This window comes from Podarcis liolepis (assembly GCF_965112155.1).
Source record: "Podarcis liolepis genome assembly, chromosome: 9".
Lineage (NCBI taxonomy): Eukaryota > Metazoa > Chordata > Lepidosauria > Squamata > Lacertidae > Podarcis > Podarcis liolepis.
Window position 1 is genome coordinate 4,972,243 of NC_139564.1, and position 24,440 is coordinate 4,996,682.

Genomic DNA, 24,440 nt, shown 5'->3' on the forward strand with positions numbered 1-24,440 from the left:
AGCTTGGCATCCTCAGCCTCTGTTTCTCCATGGAGTCCATGGGGTGAAGAGAACCATCCCAGGCCACAGCAAAGAAGGATGAGCTCACAGTCCCCATTTCAAATTTCTTCTCAGCTAGGAAATCAGGAGACCACCATCTTTTAGTCCCTTTCTGCTCAGTCCCACCACCATAATATTTTTTTTTCAATTTGGGGGACGGGCAGGTGTATCCTTCCCTGGATACTCCATTCCACTTCCCCCTCCCCTGAGTTTTCTGTTCTAACACTAACTGGCAATCATGATTTCATGGCCACTGGAAGTGGTTCTCCAGGTGGGGCAGAGCCACTATACAGATGTTCTAGCAGGTGGAGTCATTATGGGTTACCAGGAGAAGGAGAGGGCAGGGAGGGAGTTAAGGGAGCTGGGCATGTTTAGCCTGGAGAAGAGGAGGTTAAGGGGTGATATGATAGCCATGTTCAAATATATAAAAGGATGTCACATAGAGGAGGGAGAAAGGTTGTTTTCTGCTGCTCCAGAGAAGTGGACACGGAGCAATGGATCCAAACTACAAGAAAGAAGATTCCACCTAAACATTAGGAAGAACTTCCTGACAGTAAGAGCTGTTTGACAGTGGAATTTGCTGCCAAGGAGTGTGGTGGAGTCTCCTACTTTGGAGGTCTTTAAGCAGAGGCTTGACAACCATATGTCAGGAGTGCTCTGATGGTGTTTCCTGCTTGGCAGGGGGTTGGACTCGATGGCCCTTGTGGTCTCTTCCAACTCTATGATTCTATGATCCTCATTGGGCAGGGTTTGCTGTGAAGGGAGGCTGAGCTGAGCTAGGAGTTAATATTTGGCGAGAAAGTGAAGGAGGCAGAGTTCAAGTTGAGTGTGAAAAGGCTGATCTCTAAGGAACTGGGAAGAATGGATCTGCCCATTCCAGTTTTTTCAATTGCAAGTTCAATTTTCTGCATCCCTGCATTGGTTTGCAAAGTCCTTTCAAATCCTGTGAACATTCATCTGCATTTTAGAGCAAATTTCTCCCAATATTTATATGTTATTTTGCCTAATATCCACATTTTTGCAAGCGACCTCCCCTAATGTAATGCAAATTTGCACGTTAATTTCACTACTTTATATGCCTTCCCTCTGAAAGACGCCACTTTGTACACCTTTTTAAAAATCTGAGTACCGGGTGACAAAATTCAGAGTTGATCGAATTCCAAAGCATCGCTATGCTTCAGTTTACATACCGTTTCAGAAAGTGCAATCAGGTGGTTTCCCGTTAAAATGTCAACGGAATTGAATTTTCTCCCTTTTTCCTACTCAAAAGCAAGCTTCCGGTTTTGATGCCTTTCCATAATATACATCAACCGTGTCTTTTTTGGTATATCTGGGATCCCTTTTGAATTCAATTTTTTAATTTAATATTGGACCGCTTTGATCCCCTGAGGGGGTCCCTGCTCAGGGGGTTCCCTGCTGACAAGCCAACTTTCCGCAGCAAAATGCAGAAAGAGCCAGCCGACCCCATTCCCACCACACCTGGGTTGCTGCGAGTCTGTTTGATTTACTCAGAATAATAATCACCGCCCGTCTCCTCAGAAGAGAAGTAGGCTAAAAGGAGAAGGGAAGGAATGGCTTCTTGGGGAAAACTTGCCTGCGACTGAACTTTAGAAGCCCTCGCTTCTCCACCCACCAGGGTCTCACCCAAGTCCTTGCAGCACTTAGCGTCTGATTAAATGCTAAATTTTCAGGGAAATGGCCAATTGGTGTAACAAGAAAGTCGGATGAGGGTACCCGAGAGGCTCCATTAACCCCAATTGATTATGTGATAGAAAATGTAATTTTCCTTTAAGGCTCAGTCGATCGAAAGGGCCGAGAGAACACATCGATGTGCTGTGGTGTGGGCTGTGTGGTTTTTTTTAATAGTACACATGTTCTCGGCAAAACTCCATAATCAATTTTCCTTCTCGTCTATTGTCTCTTGCAAAACATGTATCCACCCACCTTCTTTTCATTTTTTGCAAACGCACTTCTTGTCCCCAATCGCCGCCACCGCCCCCCCCCCCACCGGCGACCTTTTGAGATATTCACCCAGTGAATTATCATCGAGTGTGGTTTATTAATAACTGTGCATGTTCCCAATCAAAGCTGAGGACTGTAATTAAATATCAGGATTCTCAAACGCCACTCGGTGATTTGTTTGCATAGCGAGCTGCCTGTGATTGAATGACGGGTCTGTGAATGGATCAGATTAACCTACATTCTGTTTTTGTTTTACGAGGTTGTTCCCCGAGGGCGTAACTACATTGTGGGCTTAAAGTGGCTGAATAATCATTCCCTCTCTTCCCCCCCAGACCCCCCTCCACTGCCACCGGTGACCCTGGCAACTGGGTGAGGATGGGTCTTGTAGTTTCTCAGCCAAGAATGCCTGGCAAACTACACTTCCCAAGATTCTCTGAGTCACAAAAGTATCACCCTTTTTTCCCCAGTATAATTTTTCACAATAATCTTCATACCAAATAATTATGTTGTTTCATAAATTGACTTCCAACCCCCAAACCTTTTCTACTGTGCTATATCTTTGTTGTTGTTGTTTAGTCGTGTCCGACTCTTTGTGACCCCATGGACCAGAGCACGCCAGGCACTCCTGTCTTCCACTGCCTCCCGCAGTTTGGTCAAACTCATGCTGGTAGCTTCGAGAACACTGTCCAACCATCTCGTCCTCTGTCGTCCCCTTCTCCTTGTGCCCTCCATCGTTCCCAACATCAGGGTCTTTTCCAGGGAGTCTTCTCTTCTCATGAGGTGGCCAAAGTCTTGGAGCCTCAGCTTCAGGATCTGTCCTTCCATGGAGCACTCAGGGCTGATTTCCTTCAGAATGGAGAGGTTTGATCTTCTTGCAGTCCATGGGACTCTCAAGAGTCTCCTCCAGCACCAGAATTCAAAAGCATCCATTCTTCGGCGATCAGCCTTCTATATGGTCCAGCTCTTTAGCTTAATATCTTTAGCTATTACTAAAAGTTTCTCTGTTGCCATATTTTGAAGAGGACACATTTGCCGGTGCCTGGGGGAGGAGGGAAGAGGTGCTGGGGGGGCGCTTGCCAGAGCAACATCAGAGGGTGACGGGGTAGGACACAGCAAAATTTGTGCATGCAAAATGTGTGCGGGGGGCGAAGAGAGACATATAGAAAGAAAAAGGAAGGAAGGAAGGAAGGAAGGAAGGAAGGAAGGAAGGAAGGAAGGAAGGAAGGAAGGAATTATTTATACCCCGCCCATCTGGCTGGGTTTCCCCAGCCACTCTGGGCGGCTTCCAACAAAGTATTAAAATACAATAGTCTGTTAAACATTAAAAGCTTCTCTAAACAATGCTGCCTTCAGGTGTCTTCTAAAAATCTGGTAGTTGTTTTTCTCTTTGACATCAGGTGGGAGGGCGTTCCACAGGGCCGGCGCCACTACCAAGAAGGCCCTCTGTTTGGTTCCCTGTAACTTGGCTTCTTGCAGTGAGGGAACCGCCAGAAGGCCCTTGGAGCTGGACCTCAGTGTCCGGGCTGAACGATGGGGGTGGAGACACTCCTTCAGGTATACAGGAAGGAAGGAAGGAAGGAAGGAAGGAAGGAAGGAAGGAAGGAAGGAAGGAAGGAAGGAAGGAAGAAGGGAGGAAGGAAGGAAGCTGCCTCCCCCTCTTTAGGAAGGGTGCGAGGTGATGGGGTGGGGGAAGGCATACAAAATAGTTAATTAAAATTCAGGAACAGTTAACTGAGCCTTCCTTTTCCCCCTTGTTGAAGATGGGGGCAACATTTGCTCTCCCCCAGTTTTCAGGGACCTCACCTGTTCTCCCAAAATTCTCAAAGATTATAGACAGAAGCTCTGAGGTTGCACCCACAAGCTCTTTTAGTACCCTTGGACGCAGTTCATCAGGCCCTGGAGATCTGAATTTGTTTGAAGTAGCTAGTAACTTTAAAATAACTTTCCCCTTCTGAAAGTTTGGGAACCAGTCACAGAACTGGCTCAAGTGCCTCTACCACCCACCTCTCCCACCCACTTCCCAGACCTGGAGGAGGAGGAGGAGTTGGGGGCATCTGCTGGGATTTGTGGGTGTCGGTTTACAGCGAGCAGCACGCAAAACTCACAGGGAAAACAATTTGGTATGTTAATCACATCCTTTGCAATGCTTGATAGTGGAAAGAGGTCAAGACTGTCAAATCTGAGGATATATATATATATATTTCTAGATGGTGAGAACAGTTCCTCTGCTCTCTTCACAAGGAACGGCTACTCAAGAGAACCAGCCTCCATCTCATCAAGTTGCACAAACTATAGGCAAAAGCTGCAGGGTACGTCACTATTGATTTAGCTCATGTATATTCCATTGGGAAGTACAGTATATGAGAGAGAGAGAGAGAGAGAGAGAGAGAGAGAGAGAGAGAGAGAACTTTTATAATGTGAGTCGCCTCAAGACTATTCTTAGTAGTAGGCATCTAGAGAGAGGGGGGGCTATAGATAGAGAGATTGAGATAGATATATATAGAGAGAGGATAGATAGATAGATAGATAGATAGATAGATAGATAGATAGATAGATGATAGATAGATAGATAGATAGATAGATGATAGATAGATAGATAGATAGATAGATAGATAGATAGATAGATAGATGATAGATAGATAGATAGATATAGATGATAGATAGATGATTGATAGAGATAGATAGATGATTGATAGATAGAGATAGATAGATAGATGATAGATAGATGATAGATAGATAGATAGATAGATAGATAGATAGATAGATAGATAGATAGATATAGATGATAGATAGATAGATGATAGATAGATAGATAGATAGATAGATAGATAGATAGATGATAGATAGATGATAGATATAGATGATAGATAGATAGATAGATGATTGATAGAGATAGATAGATGATTGATAGAGATAGATAGATGATAGATAGATACATGATAGATAGATAGATAGATAGATAGATAGATAGATAGATGATAGATGATTGATAGAGATAGATAGATGATAGATAGATATAGATAGATAGATGATTGATATAGATAGATGATAGAGAGAGAGAGAGAGAGAGAGAGAGAGAGATGATAGATGATAGATAGAGATAGATAGATGAGAGATAGATTTGAAAGCATAAAAGAGAACTTCAGGCAAGTTTGTTCTGGATCCTGGTAGAATGCAGTTAATCACTAAAACCTGAAAAAGCAGTAGCATGGATAGAGAACATTGCATTAAACAGGACATCACCTGCAGCCCCTGCAATATAATTTATATCATCAAATGCTAATAGCCACGATGCCATATTGAGTATGTAGGTAAAAATGCAACTGACCAACACACACATTTTAGAAACCACAACTGGAACTTTGACACACCCACCCAAAAAAGTGGGGGAAGCTGTTCCTAAACAGTTTGAGAACCACAGCCTGTTGGACTTATTAGCAACCGCACTATCGGGAAGCCGGTTTCTACACCTGATTATCTTATTCTGCATTTATTCATTCCTGTATTTTATTTCATTTCATAAAATTTATACACCACTCGATTGTAAAAACAAAAGCAAAAAACCCGAAAGCAGTTTACAAAAAAAAGATGCAACTATAAAATTATCAATAAGAAAAATCAACTTTCCAAAGGTTAAAACAACACCAGACTAAAAACAGATTGAAACTCGCAGCACCTTTCTAACTGTCTAACTGAGAATGTTTTTAACTGGTGCCGAAAAGAGTTCACTATATATCATTTGGCAGGCTGTTCCAAAGGGCAGGTCTATTGGATGATTCTGCTGCAGAATGGCAACATATGGACTGCTCTATCTCCAATGGTATCTCCAACTGTCATGGCTACTTCTTGCCACTCATGTGAGAAACTTCCACTCTGAGATTGATGGGTGAGGGAAGAGAGTTCCCCCCCCAAAAAACTATCTCTGTACCCCTGGGTGAAAGTGGTAGAACATGGCAGAGGAGAAAAGATTTGTCTGTCTCCTGAGAGTTCCACAGTGAGGAAGTTGCAGAGAATCATGTCATTAAAAATAAATAAATCTTTTTTAAAAAAATAATTTTATTTAACATAATTATTACAAAACATAAGCAAAATATTGCAAATACATACATATATATTTCAGATAAGCACACATATATAAAAAAGAACAAAAAAGAAAAAAGGCAAAGAAAAAATAAGGAGAAAAAGAAAAGTTGGAAGAATTTCTTCCAATTTTATTCTACAAATATCTCAATAATAAAATTTCATTGATTGACTTCCATCGCTTACACTGCACTTCCTATATACATTTTAAGCAAGATGGTATCTGTTATTCCGTATTTTCCCCATACAATCTCATACAAATATTCTAATCAATACGTTTTCTAAATCTTTCATAAATCTGTGAACCAATACCTTACATTTAATCTTTGTCTACATAAATAATCATTTAAATCATTAAAAAAGAAAAATCACTGCCACCTTTTCCACTGTCAAATAACAGAAGGTCACCCCTACAAAAAAGAAAACTATCAGAGGGCTGAGCCATTAGCCATAAACCCATTAGCAGAACTGGGCAAACTGGGCCACTGGCCTGACTCAGTTGAAAGCCTCTCCTCCCTTGGTGACCTTCCTCTTCTTTCTGCGCTGATCGCGGACCAAAAACTGCCGGAGGGACGAGCCGTGAACTCAGCGAGCAGGAGCTGAAATGTTTAGGACCCTGCATGAACGAGGCCCTGGGGACTGGCTGCCGGGAGCTCTTAATGAGGGACTTTCACACTAGAGTGGGAACAAGGAGATAGCATTGATGCCAAAAGCAAATGTACTCAGCGTGTCATCGCCTTAATGTTCTTCTCAGCTCCCCTTTTGGAGAAACGCTCTCGCTGAGAGTCAGGGACACTGGCTGGCTTGCAAGTTTTAAAAACCAACCAAACTTCCACAGCCTCTGGAAGGAGCTGGCATTCGCAACCCTGTATGTTACAAAAGGGGAAGTGGGTGGCACTGTAGGTTAAACCACAGAGCCTAGGACTTGCCGATCAGAAGGTCGGCGGTTCGAATCCCCGCAACGGGGTGAGCTCCCGTTGCTCAGTCCCTGCTCCTGCCCACCTAGCAGTTCGAAAGCACGTCAAAGTGCAAGTAGATAAATAGGTACCGCTCTGGCGGGAAGGTAAACGGCGTTTCCATGTGCTGCTCTGGTTTGCCAGAAGCGGTTTAGTCAGGCTGGCCACATGACCCGGAAGCTGTACGCCGGCTCCCTCGACCAGTAAAGCGAGATGAGCACCGCAACCCCAGAGTCGGCCACAACTGGACCTAATGGTCAGGGGTCTCTTTACCTTTTATGTTACAAAAGAGACAGCTCTCTGAAAAATAATAATTTCCCAGCAAAGACTTGGAGGAGAAAAGGTTTGGATGTAGGTGGGCATAGAATCGTAGAATCGTAGAGCTAGAAGGGACCCCAAGGGTCATCTAGTCCAACCCTCTGCAATGCAGAAATCTCAACTAAAGCATCCATGACAGATGGCCACCCAACCTCCGATTAAAAACCTCCAAGGAAGGAGAGTCCATCTTCTGAGGGAGACTGTTCTGCTTTCAAACAGCTCTTACTGCCAGAAAGATCTCATTTCTTGTAACTTGAAGCCATTGGCTCGACTCCTACCCTCCAGACCAGGAGAACAGAAGCTTGTTCCTTCTTCCATGTGACAGCCCTTGAGATATTAGAAGATGGCTCTCGTATCTCCTCTCCTCTTTTCCACGCTAAACAGACCCAACTCCCTCAACTGTTCCTCATAAGGCTTGGTTTCCAGACCCTTGACCATCTCAGTCACCCTCCTCAGCACACGTTCCAGCTTGTCAACATCCTTCTTGAATTGTGGTGCCCAGAAATGGACCCAGTATTCCTGGTCAGGTCTGACCAAGGCAGAATAGAGTGGTACTATTATTTCCCCTGATCTGGACACTGTGCTTCTGCTGTTCTTCTCATAGCATAATATACTCCTTTATGCTTTTCCTAGCATAAAGGTAGAAGTTCTTCCAAAGGCTCCTTTGTCAAATTTCTCCTCTGAATCCGACGTTCTGAATTAACCTCTCATCTTTTTTTCTGAAGTGGATCTGAAATATCAGTGATTCTCCATTGGTCCATGTTCAGGGCTTTGTAAATCAATAAAAGGAGCTTGAGTCTGTTTTGTTTCACTTGTTCCTTTCCTCCCCATCTCCTTCCCCAGTGCACACAGGAACATGGGTAAAACCTTGCGAAGAAGCAATCTTCTTCTCCTCACAAAAATCCTGTGAGGCAGGTTATGCTGAGAGGGTGAGACCAGGCCAGGGTCATCCACTGAGCTCACCAGATGAGAGAGGAGCTGAACCCTGGGCTCCCCGGAGGACCTAGTGGTCTAACACTCCAGTCACTGAATAAGACTGTCTCTCGGATTCTCCATACCGCTATTGCAATCCTCTAGTAACTGAGCTCATTAGAAAGTAGGCTGCTCATTTCTCCATCGCAGGAAGCCAGGAAACGATTATCAAAGGCAGGAGCTTTCTAATTAAAAACAGAAGGGGAAAATGACGAGTCAGTGCAAAGGACAACATTCACAGAAAGAAAGAAAGAAAGAAAGAAAGAAAGAAAGAAAGAAAGAAAGAAAGAAAGAAAGAAAGAAAGAAAGGAAGGAAGGGAGGGAGGGAGGGAGGGAGGGAGGGAGGGAGGGAGGGAGGGAGGGAGGGAGGGAGGAAGGAAGGAAGGAAGGAAGGAAGGAAGGAAGGAAGGAAGGAAGGAAGGCTGTTCTCCTCCACCATCCCAGTCCGGGGTGCCAACTTGAATAAAATATGAGGAGGCGGTAACACTGATCTAGGTCTTTCGATGGAACCCCTTATATGGGATTTTGTATATAAATTTTCCCTCGGCTCTTTTTGCTGGACCATGTAGGACCACCATGGATAGTTGGCCCCGGTAAATATTTGACGTTTTCTCCCCTTATGGGTTTGATCTATGGGCTACCACAAAAAAGAGGCTGCATTTTAAGCTGCATTCTAACTTATATTTTAATCAACTGTTTGTTTGGTTTTGTTTTATTTTTTGTTTTGTTTTTAATGTTTTTGAAAGTGAGATGAGTGCCGCAACCCCATAGTCGCCTTTGACTGGACTTAACTGTCCAGGGGTCCTTTGCCTTACCTATAGGCACAGTCCAGGTTTATTGTCAACAGCTCACAGGGTTCGTCAGAGAGGAGTCTTCCTTGGCCCTACCTATAAACGCCAGGAATTGAACCTGGGCAGCTGGACCATAAAGAAGGCTGATCGCCAAAGAATTGATGCTTTTGAATTATGGTGCTGGAGGAGACTCTTAAGAGTTCCATGGACTGCAAGAAGATCAAACCTCTCCATTCTGAAGGAAATCAGCCCTGAGTGCTCACTGGAAGGACAGATCCTGAAGCTGAGGCTCCAAGACTTTGGCCACCTCATGAGAAGAGAAGACTCCCTGTAAAAGACCCTGATGTTGGGAAAGATGGAGGACACAGGGAGAAGGGGACGATGGAGGATGAGATGGTTGGACAGTGTTCTCGAAGCTATCAGCATGAGTTTGACCAAACTGTGGGAGGCAGTGGAAGACAGGAGTGCCTGGCGTGCTCTGGTCCATGGGGTCACGAAGAGTCGGACACGACTAAACGACTAAAGAACAACAACATCTTTCAGTCCTTCCTTTAAAATAAAGGCTTCCCCACTCAGAGGCGCCTTGATGGAGAAACTTCACCTGTTCTGTTTCTACCTGCCATACCACTGTGGTCTTCTAGGTGTGAACCTAGAGGTACAACCATACCAGGGATGGTTCCAACCAGTAAAAATCCTATCAATTGCTTTTATTGGAGGGGAGGAATCTCACCCCCCATCCAAATAAAAGGACGGGGCATTTGGAACACTGCAGTTCATGTTGCCTGAAGCGTTTAATTCCAACATAAATATAAAGAATCAGCATGGAGGGTGGTAAATATCAGCCCTGCTGCTCTCTCTGCCGAAGCACAGCTCTTGGCCAGAGGGCACCATTAGCGGGTTTCATTTGTCAATACATCTCCAACCTCAGCCTTTCATGCTTTCTTTATATCTGCTGCCCGGCGCCTACAAACATATCCACTGAGCTCCCTTTCCAAAGATCAGAGGCAGTGTCTTAGTTAAGCCTAATCCCTGCCACCCACAAGGGTGGTCTTTGAGCCTCAGCCCACCTGTAGGGCCAGTGGAGGGACCCCAGCAGAAATCTGAGATCAACTGCAGCAGTTTCCAAATGTTCTTCCTCTGGGCAACCCTTTCAGAGGCTGGATGCTCTGTCTGAGAAATGCTTCAGGATTGTGGAGGGTTCTTGAGCATGATCTGGGGTGCCTGGTTGGTTCACCTGGAGAACCTGGTTTGCAGGAACATAGGGATGTAATAAGAGTATGCTGGATCAAGCCAGTGGCCCATCGAGCCCAGCATACTGTTCTCACAGTGGCCTGTCATCTAGAATCATAGAGTTGTGAGGGACCCTCAAGGGCCATCTAGTCCAACCCCCTCCAATGCAGGAATCTTGGCTAAAGCATCCATGACAGATGGCCTTCCAACCTCTGCTTAAAAACCACCAAGGAAGGTGGGAGTCTCGTGGGAGTCTGCTCCACTGTCAAACGGCTCTTACTGTCAGAAAGTTCACATCTCGTTTCTTGCAACTTGAAGCCATTGGTTTGAGTCCTACCCTCCAGAGTGTGCTGGGCCCGGGGGTAACCCATGAGACATGGTCCAGGACCAGTCCAGAATCTGAAGGCTCTGCTAGGAGTCAGTCTGATGGGGCCAAGGCAGGACACGAGGCAGGAAACCAGGCAAGGACAAGTACAGGATCTCAGGCAGGATCTGGCATACAGCAATGTTGCTCCCGCAACCTGGGACGGGGTCCAACAGCCTTTTATCTCTGTCAGGGTAACGGCCAGTCCTGATCCCCCAGCGACTCACCTCCCTGTTTCACCCGAAGGTGAGCACTCCTCCTGCGAGTACTCAGGTCTCTCCTTCTTTCAGACCTTAGTCTCTGCAGTTCGCGAGACGTCGGTGGGTTACTAGACCCAGGGGCCACCTCAGCCTCCCCTGATCCAACCGGTAGTGGAGCAGCTGTAAGTGATGGCCCAGCTGAAGGCAATGAGGTCATCCCCGCATCTGGAGCCAGGGCAGGCTCAGGCCCCTGACTTGGCCCAGATGGTGCTTGTTGCAGGGAAACCTGTGCAGACTGGGACTCTTCAGGATCAGGCCCCAGTCTTGGTTCAGATGATGCCTGGGGCAAAGGATCCAGTGCAGACTGAGACTCCTCTGGTTCAGAGTCTGAGCCTGAGTCCCAGGCCATCACACAGAGCAGGAGAAAACAAGCTTGTTCCTTCTTCCTTGTGACAGCCCTTGAGATATTTGAAGATGGCTATCATATATACTCTCAGTCTCTCCTTTTCCAGGCTAAACATACCCAACTCCTTCAACTGTTCTTCATAAGGCTTGGTTTCCAGACCCTTGATCATCTCAGTCACCTTCCTCTGCACAAATTCCAGCTTGTCAACATCCTTCATAAATTGTGGTGCCCAGAATTGGACACAGTATTCCAGGTGTGGTCTGGCCAAGGCAGGATAGAGCCGGACTATGACTTCCCTTGATCTGGACACTAGACTTCTGTTGATGCACAATAGAATAGCATTAGTTTTTTTGCTGCTGCATCACCCTATTGACTCATGTTGAACTTGTGGTCCACTAAGACCCCTAGATCCTTTTCACACGTACTACTGGCAAGGCAGGTGTCTCCTATCTGATGTCTGGTTCTTCCTGCCTAAGTTCAGAACCTGACATTTGTCCCTACTGAAATTCATTTTGTTAGTTTGAGCCCAGCTCTCCAATCCATCTTGAATCCTGATTCTGTCTTCTACTGCACACCTGTGAGAAACCCCCAAGCAGGGTCTGTGCACATGAGCCCTCTCCCCTCCTGTGGTTTCCCAACTTCTGAGGGCCACATGCCAATGGTGGGTGGGGTCAGAGGCAAATGTGGCTGGAGCATGAAATGCAAATTGTAGTCCTACACCCACTCATGCAACCCTCTCTGTCCTCCATCTGGAGAAGCAAGAGGTGTTGTCTGAGTTCACCTCCACATTTCCAGCTGGGCAGAAAAACTCAAGGAGGGTGTAAAGAAGGGTCTGTGGTCTGGGGAGAGTTTTGAGGGCCAACTAGAATGGTTTGGAGGGCCACATTCAGTGGCTGAGCCTGGGATTCCTTACCCCCTGGGGTATCTGAATGACTTTGGCAATTGTACATTTGTGTGTGTGTGTTTTTGTAATATTTATGCGATTCTGCAGATCCTATAATTATCCTGCACTTTGGCTTTGTATCTCGATGTGAGCTGCTTTTGTGTTCCTTATTTATTTTACTTAGGAACACTGTTTAAAAATATTTATCGTTGCCTAATAATTACGTCGCTTAAAATGTGGAATTATGATCATTAGACGTTGCAATGTGCAATTTGTATTGTATTTCGTATACCCACCTAGAGAGATATTATTATTTTTTGTTGGGATAGGTAAACTGCTTAGAGCAGGTGTGGGGAGCCTGTGGCAGCACAGATCTTGCTGCACTACAACTCCCATCATTCCTGAGTATTAGTCATGCTGGTTGGGACTGGTAGGAGTTGGAGTGCAATTTCCCCTGGAGGACCTAAGGCTCTCCTTCCGCTGGCTAAGAAGTTTCTGTTGAAATATGAAGCAGTATATAAATGACATTCATGGAAATCATAGGACTGTAGAGTTGGAAGGGACCCTGAGGGTCATCTAGTCCAACCCCCTGAAACGCAGGAATCTCAACAAAAACATGCAAGGCAGACGGCCATCCAGCTTCTTCTTAAAACCCTCCAAGGAAGGTGAGTCCACCAACTCTTGTGGGAGCTTGTTCCATTGTCAGACACCTCTTACGGTCACAAAGTTTTTCCCGGTGTTTAGTACGCATCTCCTTTCTTGAAACTTGAAGCCAGGGGTTCGAGTCCTACCCACCAGAGCAGGAGAAAACAAGCTTACTCCATATTTGGTGAAATCGTTTTTGAAAAGGAAAGTTTGCGTCCTACCCTCTGGAACAGGAGAAACTTCATCTTCCATGTGACAGCCGTTGAGATGTTTGAAGACAGCTACAGTAGCAGGCCTTGATGCATCAAATTTCACCTTTGGCCCATGTGATGCTAAAATTCAGTTCACCTTCCATTCTACAGCATAGTTGCAGCACCCTCTGTGGCACCCCAGAGGCACTGTGCCATGCAACCTGCCCTGTGGAACGCCCTCCCACCAGATGTCACAGAGAAGAACAACTACCAGACTTTTAGAAGTCATATGAAGGCAGCCCTGTTTAGGAAGTTTTTAATGTTTGACAGACTATTGTATTTTAATATTTTGTTGGAAGCCGCCCAGAGTGGCTGGGGAAACCTAGCCAGATGGGCCGGGTATAAATAATAAATTATTATTATTATTATAACCAGTTACCAGCATCCGCCTCTAATGGCTATCACATCTCTTCTCAGTCTCCTCTTTTCCAGATTAAACATACCCAGCTCGTTCAATCTTTCCTCATAAGGCTTGGTTTCCAGACCCTTGCTCATCTCAGTCATTCTCCTCTGCTCACGCTCCAGCTTGTCAACACCCTCCTTAAATTGTGGTGCCCAGAACTTAACACAGTATTCCGGGTGTGCTCTGACCATGGCAGAATAGAGTGGTCCTATGACTTCCCTTGATCTGGACACTAGACATCTGTAGATGCAGCCTAGGTTTTCCCAGTAGTGATGTATGGAAGTGAGAGCTGGACCATAAAGAAGGCTGATCGCTGATGCTTTTGAATTCTGGTGCTGGAGGAGACTCTTGAGAGTCCCATGGACTGCAAGAAGATCAAACCTCTACATTTTTAAGGAAATGAGCCCTAAGTGCTCACTGGAAGGACAGATCCTGAAGCTGAGGCTTCAATACTTTAGCCATCTCACAAGAAGAGAATACTCCCTGGAAAAGATCCTGATGTTAGGAAAGATGGAGGGCAGAAGGAGAAGATGACAGAGAATGAGATGGTTGGACAGTGTTCTCGAAGCTACCAGCATGAGTCTGACCAAACAGTGGGAGGCAGTGGAAGACAGGAGTGCCTGGCATGCTCTGGTCCACGAAGAGTCAGACACAACTAAACGACTAAACAACAACAGAATAGTATTGGGGGGTTGGGGTTTTTTTGCTACTGCATCAACCTGTTGACTCATGTTCAGCTTGTGGCCTACAAAGACCCCTAGATCCTTTTCACATGTACTGTTAGTAAGCCATATTGGTGCAGCTGGTTCTTTCCGCCTAAGTGCAGAGCCTGACATTTGCCCTTCTTAAAATTCATTTTGTTAGCTTGTGCCCAGCTCTCCAATTTGCTAAGGTCATCTTGAATCCTGATTCTGTCTTCTGCGGCATTAGCTACCCCTCCCAGTTTGGTGTCATCTGCAAATTGGATGAGCATCCCCTCAAATCCTTCATCCAAGTCATTAATAAAGATGTTGAACAACAACGGGCCCAGGACAGAACCCTGTGGCACCCCACTTGTCACTCTTTTTTCCAGGATGACGGAGAACCATTAATGGATACTCTTTGAGCATTCCCTCAATTTCTCAATCCAAGTCATAAAGCCAATATATCAATGAATCAAATAAATGATTGGGCAAAAAAAATGAGAGGCACAAATACAAGATGGGTGACACCTGGCTTGAGAGCAGTACATGTGAAAAGGATCTAGGAGTCTTGGTTGACCACAAACTTGACATGAGCCAACAGTGTGACGCGGCAGCTAAAAAAGCCAATGCAATTCTGGGCTGCATCAATAGGAGTATAGCATCTAGATCAAGGGAAGTAATAGTGCCACTGTATTCTGCTCTGGTCAGACCTCACCTGGAGTACTGTGTCCAGTTCTGGGCACCACAGTTCAAGAAGGACACTGACAAACTGGAACGTGTCCAGAGGAGGGCAACCAAAATGGTCAAAGGCCTGGAAACGATGCCTTATGAGGAACGGCTAAGGGAGCTGGGCATGTTTAGCCTGGAGAAGAGGAGGTTAAGGGGTGATATGATAGCCATGTTCAAATATATAAAAGGATGTCACATAGAGGAGGGAGAAAGGTTGTTTTCTGCTGCTCCAGAGAAGCGGACACGGAGCAATGGATCCAAACTACAAGAAAGAAGATTCCACCTAAACATTAGGAAGAACTTCCTGACAGTAAGAGCTGTTTGACAGTGGCATTTGCTGCCAAGGAGTGTGGTGGAGTCTCCTCCTTTGGAGGTCTTTAAGCAGAGGCTTGACAACCATATGTCAGGAGTGCTCTGATGGTGTTTCCTGCTTGGCAGGGGCTTGGACTCGATGGCCCTTGTGGTCTCTTCCAACTCTATGATTCTATGATTCTATGAATAGCGCTTCTGTGTGAAGCTGATTGTCTTAGACCATCTGGTCCATATAGCCTATCAGGCTGGCTTTGGCTGGCAGTGGTTCTGCCAAGCGGTGACTGTGATGAGTTTGTTTCCTGAGCTCTTAAATCCAAGATCAGGGAAAGAAAGCTCTGCCCATTTCAAGTCTCTTCGTTTTTCATTCGTCCAATCTTAAATGAAGTTCTTTACCTTTCTACAAAGGACGCGGGTGGCGCTGTGGGTTAAACCACAGAGCCTAGGACTTGCCGATCAGAAGGTCGGCAGTTCGAATCCGGCTAAAAGCCAGATGATGATGATGATTTTTAAAAAGCCCATTGAAATACAATTGTTTTCAGAGTTTGCTTCTACCTGGAGATGCTGAATACTGCAAGGTAGATGCTCTGCCACTGAGCTCCAGCCCTTCTATTTAATCCCCGTGATGGGGTGGGCTCCCGTTGCTCGGTCCCTGCTCCTGCCCACTTAGCAGTTTGAAAGCACGTCAAAGTGCAAGTAGATAAATAGGTACCACTCTGGCGGGAAGGTAAACGGCATTTCCATGCGCTGCTCTGGTTCGCCAGAAGCGGCTTAGTCATGCTGGCCACATGGCCCGGAAGCTGTACATCGGCTCCCTCAGCCAATAAAGCGAGATGAGCATCGCAACCCCAGAGTCGGTCACGACTGGACCTAATGGTCAGGGGTCTCTTTACCTTTACTTTACCTTTCTACAGCAATCTGCAAATTATTCAGCATTCTAGCACAAATTTCTCCTAATGAACACATTTTTGTACACAGCTTTTTGGTGACACGCACATTTTTCCTGGCAACCTCTCCTAATACGATGCATTTCCGTGTGTCATTTTCACAAACATATATGCAGTTTTATGTGCACTTTTACCTAGTGCATGCATTTTTGAAAACGTTGGTTGGCTGCCGAACTGCATTGCAAAAACTGGATAAGTGTGAATTTCAAAGGAGGGCTGTGTTTCATTTCTGAAAGTGCAAATTTGATCTGTTTGGCTTCAAATGCCAGCTGAGTTGAATTTCTCTTCTTTCCTTTTCCAAGACTGGAAGCTGAAAGCAAGCCGTCTTGCAGTGCGGTTTGCTCACAACACCTGATCACAACAGACCCACCTTCGCAAGCTCCCCCAGGCCACAGTTTGAAAGCCACCGCTCTGCTACATTGCAAACAAATAAGACGCCACTCGGTTTAATTTAAAACCAGTTATTTATTAAACATGAAACAGAAATGTGCACTCCCGGGAGGATATATGTCAACTGAATGGTCACTTCTTTCCCTCTGAACACAGCTGGAAGAAGTGGAGTTGCTCAGAACAATATTTAGTGCATAAATAAAACAGATTTTATTTTATTATTCATGCTGCTTCCATATCACCGCACCTGCAAAGGTGCTACTTTTTTATTCCAGATTTTCAGGAAAATAATAATAATGCTTTGTATTTGTATGGTTTGGATGTATTGTTACTGTTATTATTAATGTAGGCGGAGCTGTGGTCTAAACCACTGAGCCTCTTGGGCTTGCTGATCAGAAGGTCAGCAGTTCGAATCCCCACAACAGGGTGAGCTCCCGTTGCTCCGTCCCAGCTCCTCCCAACCTAGCAGTTCAAAAGCACACCAGTACAAGTAGATAAATAGGTAACACTGTGGCAGGAAGGTAAATGGTGTTTCTGTGCGCTCTGGTTTCCGTCACAGTGTTCCGTTGTGCCAGAAGCAGTTAAGACATGCTGGGCACATGACCCAGAAAGCTATCTGTGAACAAATGCCGGTTCCCTCGGCCTGAAAGCAAGAAGAGCGCTGAGACAGAGCAATGGGAGCTCACCCTGTCACAGAGATTCGAACTGCCAACTTTCTGATTGGTAAGTCCAAGAGGCTCAGTGGTTTAGACCACAGCGCCACCCACATCCCTAGGACCTCCATATACCCTGCCCAGGCTTGCACCCCAGGGAGGTCACTTTGGTGGTGGTAAGGCAGTGGTTTGACTTCACCCCCAGAGGTGCATTCCACTGCGTCTTGAGACAGATGGATGCCCAGTTCCCAGCAGCTGTGGAGGAGTCAAGGAACTGCAGATTCCATAAACAAGCACACACAAACCCACACCAAAATTATGCTGCCATTTTTAGGAAACTAATCTGAGTCTAATCCCTGAAGCCCAAGGCAGGGAACCCAATACCTAAAGCATGCAACACACACAATCCCACTTCGTAGTCTCCACTGATGAGGGTATCATTACTTCCTTGGGGCAATCTGGTTTAGCATCCAGCTGTCCCAATATTTAAGAGGATTTCCCCCCCTAATCTTTGTAACCGTCGTGGGCTGGTGGTGGAGAGGAACAGTTGCTGTGCACTGCCTTTCTGAAAGCCTTCAGAGATTCTGAAATCTCTGGTGGAGAAGGGTGTGACTGAGCAGTAGGACATCTTCTTTGCATGCAAAAGATCCCTGGTTCAAGCCCTGCACCCAGGACATCCCTGTTCTGCCTTCTTCCGGGTCCAAAAGGACCTGCACATTGGCAGAGGCAGAGTTAGCTGCTCTGGCACCTGGAGTGGCGCACATTCTGTGCACCCAGAGGTGGGGTTAGCTGCACGCAGGCTAGCTGCTTTGCTTCGTTCATCTCACATCTCACAACGGTCTCAACCATACCTGAAGGAGTGTCTCCACCCCCTTCGTTCTGCCCAGACGCTGAGGTCCAGTGCTGAGGGCCTTCTGGCAGTTCCCTCATTATGAGAAGCAAAGCTACAGGGAACCAGGCAGAGGGCCTTCTCGGTGGTGGTGCCCGCCCTGTGGAACGCCCTCCCACCAGATGTCAAAGAGATAAACAACTACCTGACATTCAGAAGACATCTGAAGGCAGCCCTGTTCAGGGAAGTTTTTAATGTGTGACATTTTAGTGTATTGTGGGCTTCCGCTTCCAAGGAGGAATCCTACACAACCACACACTCCTGCTTCTCTGCAAAGGTGGCTGAAGCACTGGGCAGTGGGAAGGTCATGGAATGGCTCAAGCAGACTGACCAGAGACATCCCTAAAGAGCAAGAAATAGAAGCAAGTGCTGCCCAAGAGCTGCCCTGACAGAATGAGTGCCTTCCATTGCCGCCCTCTGCGCTCCTCCAAGCTGCAAAACTATTTCCCCAGCTAGACTTCCTTTCCTTTCGGATCACACCCTCCTTCTCCCTGCGTGTAAAGCGCAAAGTCTTCCCAGTTGTTCCTCCCCTCTTCCTGAGCTTGGATATCTCCTCTCCTTCCACACAGCCCAAGCTCAGAACTTTGCAGATGCTAGATGATTTTAATGGGAGATTTTAATGGAGTTGCGGGGAGAGCATCCCAAGGGGGGTGCCGCCTACAGCAAGCGTCCCAGCGGGGCGGGGGGGGGCGATGTCACACACACCCCAGTGATGGCATCCAGGGCGAACTTCACCCACTGCTCCTTCTTCCTTTGCCAGTGCACGTTGGCAATCGCACATCAATTGGACGTGCCTAAAATGACACTTGCTTTTCGACCACGCTTCATTTTCCTTGAGAGCTGCAATGCAAAATTCAGCGGTGTGCAACTTTCAAAGGACAAGTGTCTCCCAATTTGCGCCTTGTTTCAGCGACGGCAAACTAAGCAGGCCAGCATGGAAATGTGAGCCGAATGGGTGTTTCTTAGTGGGCAGCCAGTAGGTTCTACTTTGCAGAATGATGATTCGTATTCTGCTCGTACCTGCAGGACAGTTTGACAAGTGCACATTCAGCAATGATTGCCTTCTTGGATCAGATCAAGGTCCATCTAGGTCAGCGTTCTGTATTCAGCTTTGAAATATTTCCCGAATACACTATCACTTATCCCCGGCTTCTAACTGCTTGTCAATCTCAGGAACATCTTTTACCACCTCTGTTAGCTTCAGCTGTGTTGCTGTGCCAGATGTTTCTCAGCTGTGTCCTGGGCAAACCCTGGAGCTTCTCCACGTCCAAACGTCAACCACGCTCACAATTTTTAAATTAATTTGTGGGATTTACACATTAAGAATCCCCACCTATTGTGGGAGGTTATTGGACAATTACCTTTAAAAAATTATTTGGTTTTTCAAATTAAAAGTTTCCAGCAATATATCAAACATAAATCATAAAAACCAGGTTCCAAGGAATCTCCCGGACTTCCATCCTCCCCTTTGTGGGTCCTATTATTAATCATTTCTTCCTGCATCTTTTATGATGAGCCAAATCTTTTACATCTCCATTGTGTCCAGAATTCACCCTTAAACTACAAGTGATATCCCAATCCTACTAACGATTTTAACTGTTTACAATGGTTATAAATTTCCCCCGTTCCCTATTAAAATTTTGGTCTTCCTGATTTCTGTTTCTTCCGGTCATTTTAACCATTTCAGCATAGTCCATCAACTTCATCTGCTATTCTTCTCTGGTAGGAACAATTACCTTAATACAGTGGTGCCTCGCAAAACAAAATTAATTCGTTCCGCGGGTTTTTTCATCTAGCGAATTTTTCATCTTGTGAACCAAGCCCATAGGGAAATGCATCTTGCGAAGCAGCTCAAAAACAGCAAAACCCTTTCGTCTAGTGAGTTTTTCGTCTTGCAAGGCATTTGTCTTGCGGGGCACCACTGTCTACCTGAAGGAGCATCTCCACCCCCAGTATTCAGCTCAGAGGACCTTTTGGCGGTTCCCTCATTGCAAGAGGTGAAGTTACAGAGAACCAGGAAGAGGGCCTTCTCAGCAGTCATGCCCACCCTGTGGAACACCTTCCCAGCAGATGTCAAGCAGCTATGTGATGTTTAAAAGAAATCTGAAGTCATCCCTGTTCAGGGAAGTTCTTAGTGTCTGAGGTTATATTGTGTTTTTACTATTTTGTGTTGGGAGTCCCTCAGAGTGGCTTGGTCAACCCAGTCAGTTGGGCAACATACAAATAAGTTGTTGTTGTTGATGTTGTTGTTGTTGTTGTTGTTGTTGAAAGTTCTTCTTCATTAAACACATGAACTATGGAACTCCCTGCCACAGGAGGCAGTGATGGCCACAAAACTAGATGGCTCTAAAAGAGGATTAGACAAATTCATGGAGGAGAGAGTTATTGGTGACCACTAGCCCAGTTGACTACGCTCTGCCTCCACAGCTGAAAGCAGCAATGCTTCTGAATAGAATAGAATAGAATTTATTATTTATACCCTGTCCATCTGGCTGGGTTTCTCCAGCCACTCTGGGTGGTTTCCAACAGAGTATTAAAATACAGTGGTCAGTTAAACATTAAAAACTTCCCTAAAGAGGGCTGCCTTCAGATGTCTTCTAAAAGTCTCGTAGTTGAGAGCCAGTGTGGTGTAGTGGTTAAGAGTGGTAGACTCGTAATCTGGGGAACCGGGTTCGCGTCTCCGCTCCTCCACATGCAGCTGCTGGGTGACCTTGGGCCAGTCACACTTCTTTGAAGTCTCTCAGCCCCACTCACCTCACAGAGTGTTTGTTGTGGGGAGGAAGGGATAGGAGAATGTTAGCCGCTTTGAGACTCCTTCAGGTTGTGATAAAGCGGGATATCAAATCCAAACTCTTCTTCTCTTCTTGTTCTTCTCTTTGACATCTGGTGGGAGGGTGTTCCACAGGGCGGGTGCCACTACCAAGAAGGCCCTCTGCCTGGTTCCCTGTAACCTCACATCTCGCAGGGAGGGAACCGCCAGAAGGCCCTCGGAGCTGGAGCTGAGTATCCGAGCAGAACGATGGGGGTGGAAACGCTCCTTCAGGTATACAGGGCCGAGGCCGTTTAGGGCTTTAAAGGTCAGCACCAACACTTTGAATTGTGCTCGGAAACATACTGGGATAACACTTGTTGGAACCTGGGGGGTGGGGGTGGTGTTAGAATTCCTGCTCCATGATTGCAGTCATGGGATTGTTGTCTTTCACATGACGGTATATGTTTTGACTCCACAGAGTGGGAAGTGACAGATACAGGATGTTTGTGTTACTGTGTTCCGTGAAGTGGGACTATTGTCCTTTGTTCTTTTTCTCTTTGCTGTCTGATGCTAGAGAAAGAGGGAGCCATGTTGTAGTGCTCCATGTGTAAATAAAGTAGATTAGCCAAAATGCTGAGTTGCTGAGGTCTGTTACGCAACTGCGCAAACTCTGTGGATCCCTAAGTGTGCCGATGTCTGTTGGCATCGGTCGCTGTGGTGTTTGGGCTGAAGAAAGCTTTTGAAGCTCCCGATCGATCGACCAGGAGGGAGAGAACATGCCAGTCAGGCATGTGTCTCTACCAGGGTCCTACTCGGGTGCAGGACGAGCTCCTGACAGGGGGTTGCTCCTGGGGTCACATCCTGCTTGTGGGTTTCCTCACAGGCCTCTGGTTGGGCTCCGTGAGAACTTAATGCTGGGATCGATGGCCCATTGGCCTTACCCTGCAATCTATTCTTACGTTCTTACCTCTCTAAGATAGGCCCAGTTTGGGAACGTTCTCATCCTGCTCTCTTGTTCTCCTCCAGAAGGGATGACCGATGTGGCCAGCTCGGCCCGGGACTGCCTGCAGGCTGGCGAATCCTGCACCAATGACCCCAGCTGCAGCTCCAAATTCCGGACACTCCGGCAGTGCATTGCTGGCAACGGCGCCAACAAGCTGGGTCCAGACGCTAAGAGCCAGTGTCAGAACACGGTGTCAGCCCTTCTGTCCAGCCAGCTCTACGGCTGCAAGTGCAAACGGGGCATGAAGAAGGAGAAGCACTGTCTCAGCGTCTACTGGAGCATCCACCACACCTTGATGGAAGGTGAGTCGGCGCAGCTCCGTGACGTAGCAGGCAGCTTGGGGAAGGTGTAGGCTGTTTGGGGGCAAAGGAGGGTGGGGAGGACTCCCACCTGGGGAGAAAACAGCAAAGACCTGATGAAGAGAGCACAGCAGAGGTTGTATTTTCTGAGAATCCTCCGGAAAAACAATCTCTCAAAGGACCTGTTGATGGCATTTTACCATTGTACTGTTGAGAGTGTATTAACTTATGGTCTGTGCGTGTGGTTTGGGAGCTGCACGGTCAGGGGAAAAACAATGCTGTCCAGGGTTGTAAAGGCTGTGGAGAGAATAATTGGGTGCACTCTTCCCACCTTGGACCAAATCTATGCTTCCAGGTGCTATAGGAAAGCTGCAGAGATAGTGCAGGATAGTGCACACCCCAGAAATGATCTCTTTCAGCTTCTGCCTTCTGGAAGAAGGTACAGGGTTATAAAGACTAGGACTAGCCGTCTGAGAAACAGTTTCTATCCAAATGCGATTTTGGTTTTAAACGCAGTTTAAGGAGTCTCTAGGGACGCGGGTGGTTCTTTGGGTTAAACCACAGAGCCTAGGACTTGCTGATCAGAAGGTCAGCAGTTCAAATCCCTGCAACGGGGTGAGCTCTCATTCCTCGGCCCCTGCTCCTGCCAACCTAGCAGTTCAAAAGCACATTGAAGTGCAAGTAGATAAATAGGTACTGCTCCGGCGGGAAGGTAAACGGCGTTTCCGTGTGCTGCTCTGGTTTGCCAGAAGTGGCTTAGTCATGCTGGCCACATGACCCGGAAGCTGTACGCCAGCTCCCTCGGCCAATAAAGCTAGATGAGCGCCGCAACCCCAGAGTCGGCCACGACTGGATCTAATGGTCAGGGGTCCCTTTACCTTTAAGGTAGTCTCTATGGGAGTATATTGTATTTAATTATGGGGTATCAGAGTTTTTAGGGGGCTAACCAGGCTGGGATAGGTGGGATAGCAGGCTTGTTGGTTTCTGAATGTCTGATGTAGATTTTTCAATTTTGTTGTTCTGTATGGGACAATGACAATAAAGATTTTCGTATCGTATCGTATCATAAGCGCTGGAGGGAAACAACAGCCTTTCCTCCTGGCTTCCTGAAGGAGCAGACATCAGCAAGGGAACCTCACTCAGCATTAATGGGGCTGAGGCAAGCAAGACACCTCCCAGGCCAATGGTTTTCAATCAGGGCTGGGGCACCCTATGGTGCCTTGAATGATGGTCAGTGGTGCCACGGGAAACATTGTCCTTTGTCCCTATTTCCTTCCCTCCCTTCCTCTGATGCCCTCTCACCTCTCTGCCTCCCAAATGCTTGCAAAGCTATTTATAATAATAATATCATAATAATTTATTATTTATACCCCACCCATCTGGCTGGGTTTCCCCAGCCACTCTGGGCGGCTTCCAACAGAATATTAAAATACAATAGTCTATTAAACATTAAAAGTTTCCCTAAACAGGGCTGCCTTGAGCTGTCTTCTAAAAGTCTGGTAGTTGTTTTTCTCTTTGGCATCTGGTGGAAGGGCGTTCCACAGGGCTGGTGCCACTACCGAGAAGGCCCCAGTCACCAGTCTAGCTGCCGCATTCTGGATTAGTTGTAGTTTCCGGGTCACCTTCAAAGGTAGCCCCACCTTGAGCGCATTGCAGTAGTCCAAGCGGGAGATAACCAAAGCATGCACCACTCTGGTGAGGCAGTAGCCCTGGCTGCAAGCTCCACAGGTGAGAATGGTGCCTGTGGGAGGCACCTCTCCTTGGGGCGGGGGGGGCAGCTCAGAGACCGTAGCTTTATTCTTTATTGAGAAAGCACAAACTTATGGTAGTTCCTGAGGCCCAATAAACATGTTTCTGGTGGGCAGGCAGTTGGCTCCACGCTCTGGGTTTGCGCTCAAAGCTGGGCTATTGTAGTAATGCACACTCCTGCATGGAAGCTAATTCTGTGCTTGCCTTTTCAAATCCCTCCTGGTCCTGGGAGACTTTTGGGGCAGGGGCGGAGGGGATGCTGCCACCCCCTTCCCTTCAGGCACTGACCCTCCCTGTAGCTCCTGGTCCTCCCCACATCCTGCACCTCCTCCTCCACCCCCAACTGCTCATACCGCTCCCCATCTTCCAGCTCTGACACCGGCCTCGTGGGAGGTGCAAAACTCCATAAATTGCGACACCCCCCTTCCCCTGGATCACTCTCCGGCCCTGATAACTTCTCCAACCACTCCTCTGGGCCCTGCCAGTCCTGGGCATTACGTAATTTAAACACTGCGCATTACGTACATGGCATAATTT

At 46.7% G+C, this 24,440-nt stretch overlaps 1 protein-coding gene across 2 annotated transcripts in view; it reads left to right on the forward strand.

Moving 5' to 3' along the window:
- The window catches only part of GFRA4 (GDNF family receptor alpha 4), a 127,872-nt gene that overhangs the window by 62,748 nt on the left and 40,684 nt on the right, over positions 1-24,440 (forward strand). The window contains exon 2 of one of the 2 annotated variants that reach the window (XM_083458887.1): positions 21,882-22,157. In XM_083458887.1, the coding sequence (XP_083315013.1) occupies positions 21,882-22,157 (276 nt within the window). Of the gene's footprint in view, positions 1-21,878; positions 22,158-24,440 lie in introns of both variants that reach the window. The other variant, XM_083458886.1, reaches the window with a different exon arrangement.